The sequence below is a fragment of the Silene latifolia genome, chromosome 3 (assembly GCF_048544455.1).
Source record: "Silene latifolia isolate original U9 population chromosome 3, ASM4854445v1, whole genome shotgun sequence".
In the NCBI taxonomy this organism is placed as follows: Eukaryota; Viridiplantae; Streptophyta; class Magnoliopsida; order Caryophyllales; family Caryophyllaceae; genus Silene; species Silene latifolia.
The window spans coordinates 18,376,129-18,378,863 of record NC_133528.1 but is presented as its reverse complement, the minus strand read 5'-3'; the positions used below and the strand labels follow the sequence as shown (position 1 = coordinate 18,378,863).

The 2,735-nt window shown below is 39.5% G+C and overlaps 1 protein-coding gene across 1 annotated transcript; it reads left to right on the top strand.

Annotated features, from left to right (window-relative positions):
• The first annotated feature begins 231 nt into the window (after nt 1-231).
• LOC141648773 (uncharacterized) lies at nt 232-1,052 on the top strand. Its single transcript, XM_074457488.1, has 4 exons — nt 232-288; nt 390-598; nt 699-825; nt 915-1,052. Exons 1-4 carry the CDS (start codon nt 232-234, stop codon nt 1,050-1,052), a joined length of 531 nt encoding a protein of 176 aa, XP_074313589.1.
• The last annotated feature ends 1,683 nt before the right edge of the window (nt 1,053-2,735 follow it).

Sequence of the window (2,735 nt, the reverse complement as noted above, 5' to 3'; positions counted from 1 at the left end):
GCTATCTAATTGTGACCTCTTGGAGCCATACGAAACACAGTTTGTTAATGATTTCATTCAGAGGAATCCTAATATAAGTAAGGATGATGTTTGGGACAAACATGAGGACCAATTTCCATCATGGTTTCAGAAACATGTAATTGAGTTGAATATTCAAGATGATTTGATAAGAAGTTTGGCTTTTGGTCCTTCAAAAATGGTAAGAACGTGGAATCGATACTCGGTTAATGGATGAGGAAGAGGATGAGGATGAGGACGAGGGGTTTGAAGATGAAGATGATTAAATTGGTATAATTTTGTATTCCTCAAGAGTAAATTATTAAAATTTAGAAGTCTGTATAATTTTCATTTATCATTATTTGTGTTAATTTTTATTTGTATTACTGCAGATGGCTGGAGCAGGTCGAGGTAGGAAGCGTGGAGGCGGCTCAGGAGGAGGACAGAGTACGCGTCCGGAGCAGGAGGAGGAGTTTGTGCAGGAGGATCCGATGCACACAGACGGTGACGGTGAGGAGACTGACGGTACCGACGAGCCACCACGGGTGCCGATACGGTACACTTCGGATCATAAGATGATTCTTGAGCCGGCGGGATTATGGTAAGTTTTATTCTTTATTAGTCTACTATTTTGTTTTTTTTTATTTTTTATTTTTAAAATAATAATTGTTTGTAACTTTACATGTTCAAAATAAATGCAGGTTTATGGACGATTGCGTGGTACGAGGTGTCACGAAAAGCACGAAGACTAATTTCGTGGGTCCAATTCCTACATCGTGGACACAAGCTTCTCATGCACAAAGAGATGCGTGGTTCAATAACTTTCGGGTATATATTTTCCGTAATTCTTTGTTTTAATAACCAAGGTTATACTTTTATAAATACTAATATGAAATTTTGTCGCTTTTTTTTTGTAGCAAGCATTTGCTTGGTCACCGTCTCAAGAACGGAATGTCCGTATCAGGTACGAGGAAGTCGGTACTCGACGATATCGGGACGTGATTTGGAAGGTAGTTAGGCGCCCAAAGGAACCAGACCACATGAAAGGTATTTAATTAACTTGTTTTGTTATTTGTATTAATTAGTATATACTCTCTTATATTATAAATAATATCAAGAACTTATTAGTTATGATTTCATATGTGTAATTGCGGTGTGACAAGTATGAAGGCTTAATAAAGCATACCAAAACTCCCGCTTTTCAGAAGAAGTCTAAGCAAGCATCCCTCAACAAAAGAGGAGGAAAGGAAGACGCCGTGAACGAGCCTACTCATTACGCGGGTTCACGATCGTTCTGGAATCGTATGTTGGGGGTAAGTTTGTCTATTATTTCACACTTTTTTTTGTTTTCAATGCAACATGTTTATTTTATGTTAGATTTTTTGTTGATTTTCTAACATGTATGTTTTTTTTTTCATTCAAAGAGGAAAGAAGAAGTCACAAATATTGCGACGGTACCGAACTGTTTACGGACACGCATTCCAGGGTTGACCACAAAGGGGTTAGAACTTGGACTAAGCCAAAAGACAAGCAATTATATGTAAGTTTCCGTAACACTTAATTTTTGTTAATTTACTCTCTTTTAAAATGTCGTATATAAGGTGGTTACCATATTAACTTACAACCATTTGTTTAATTATATTGTAGGAAGCATTTGAACAAGAAAAAGCCGCTAATCCAGAAACTCCGGATAATGACATATGGTATAAGTTGGTGGATGGCTTCAAGAAAGGGCACGTGTATGGTACCGGAAGTTCAACACCGGCTTTCTATGAGAAAACGCGTAGGAGATCGACTTCAACAATTCCCAGCAACACGTATCAACCGGGAATTATTAGTCAACTTCAAGGTCAAATAAGAGAGCGTGATGAACGTGATGCCAAACGTGATGAAGAATTGCGCCAAATGAAGGAAAGAATGGCAATGTTTGAGACTTGGTGGCAAGGTTGTAACCCCGGATCTCGACCCAACTACGATCCAAATGATCCGCATGGTCCACATGGGGGGAGTGGAGCCGGTGTTGGCTTCCAAGTAAGATGATTGGGAGGTTAGCTTAGCTTGTAAGACTTGAACATTTAGACTTGAACATTTAGAATAGCTTAGCTTGTAAAACTTTCATTTTCAATATATGAAATGAAGTTTGAGAAATTGGGAGGTGTTGGGTTGAAATGTATGATGTTGTGTGTGTTGAAATGGGATGTATGGTGTTGTGGAACATCGGTTTGTATGCGGGTGTTGTAAATTTTTGGCTAGCAATGAAAACGAAAAAAACCACCAAAACATACAGTGGTTTTGGCGACTGATTTGTGATTTGGCGACTGCAATTCAGTCGCCAAATTGGCGACTGATTAAAGATGGTCGCCAAAATGGCGATCAATTGCGATCGCTAAATCCCAATCGATCGCCAAATTTGGTCAATAAGCAAATCTGCTCGTCGTCCCACCCAAAAAAGGCGATGAGTTGGCATTTGGCGACTGCTATTCAGTCGCCAAATTGGCGACTACCTTTAATCAGTCGCCAATTTGGCGACTACCCTATCAGTCGCCATTTTTGGTATTTGGCGACTGATTTGGCAGTCGCCAAATTTGGCGACCGACTTTAGTCGCCAAAGCTAGAAAAGGCGACTAAGGTCATGATCGACGTTTAGCGATCGATTTGATCGCCAAATTGATTTTGGCGACTGATTTCAGTCGCCAAAATCAGTCGCCTGTTTTAATTCTTTTTGTAGTGTCATATGA

Coding starts and splice junctions, on each gene's coding strand:
- LOC141648773 (XM_074457488.1), top strand. CDS start 232: ATGAGGAAGAGGATGAGGATGAGGACGAGGGGTTTGAAGATGAAGATG. Junction 289..389: donor AGATGAAGATGATTAAATTG/GTATAATTTTGT, acceptor GTATTACTGCAG/ATGGCTGGAGCAGGTCGAGG. Junction 826..914: donor CGTGGTTCAATAACTTTCGG/GTATATATTTTC, acceptor TTTTTTTTGTAG/CAAGCATTTGCTTGGTCACC.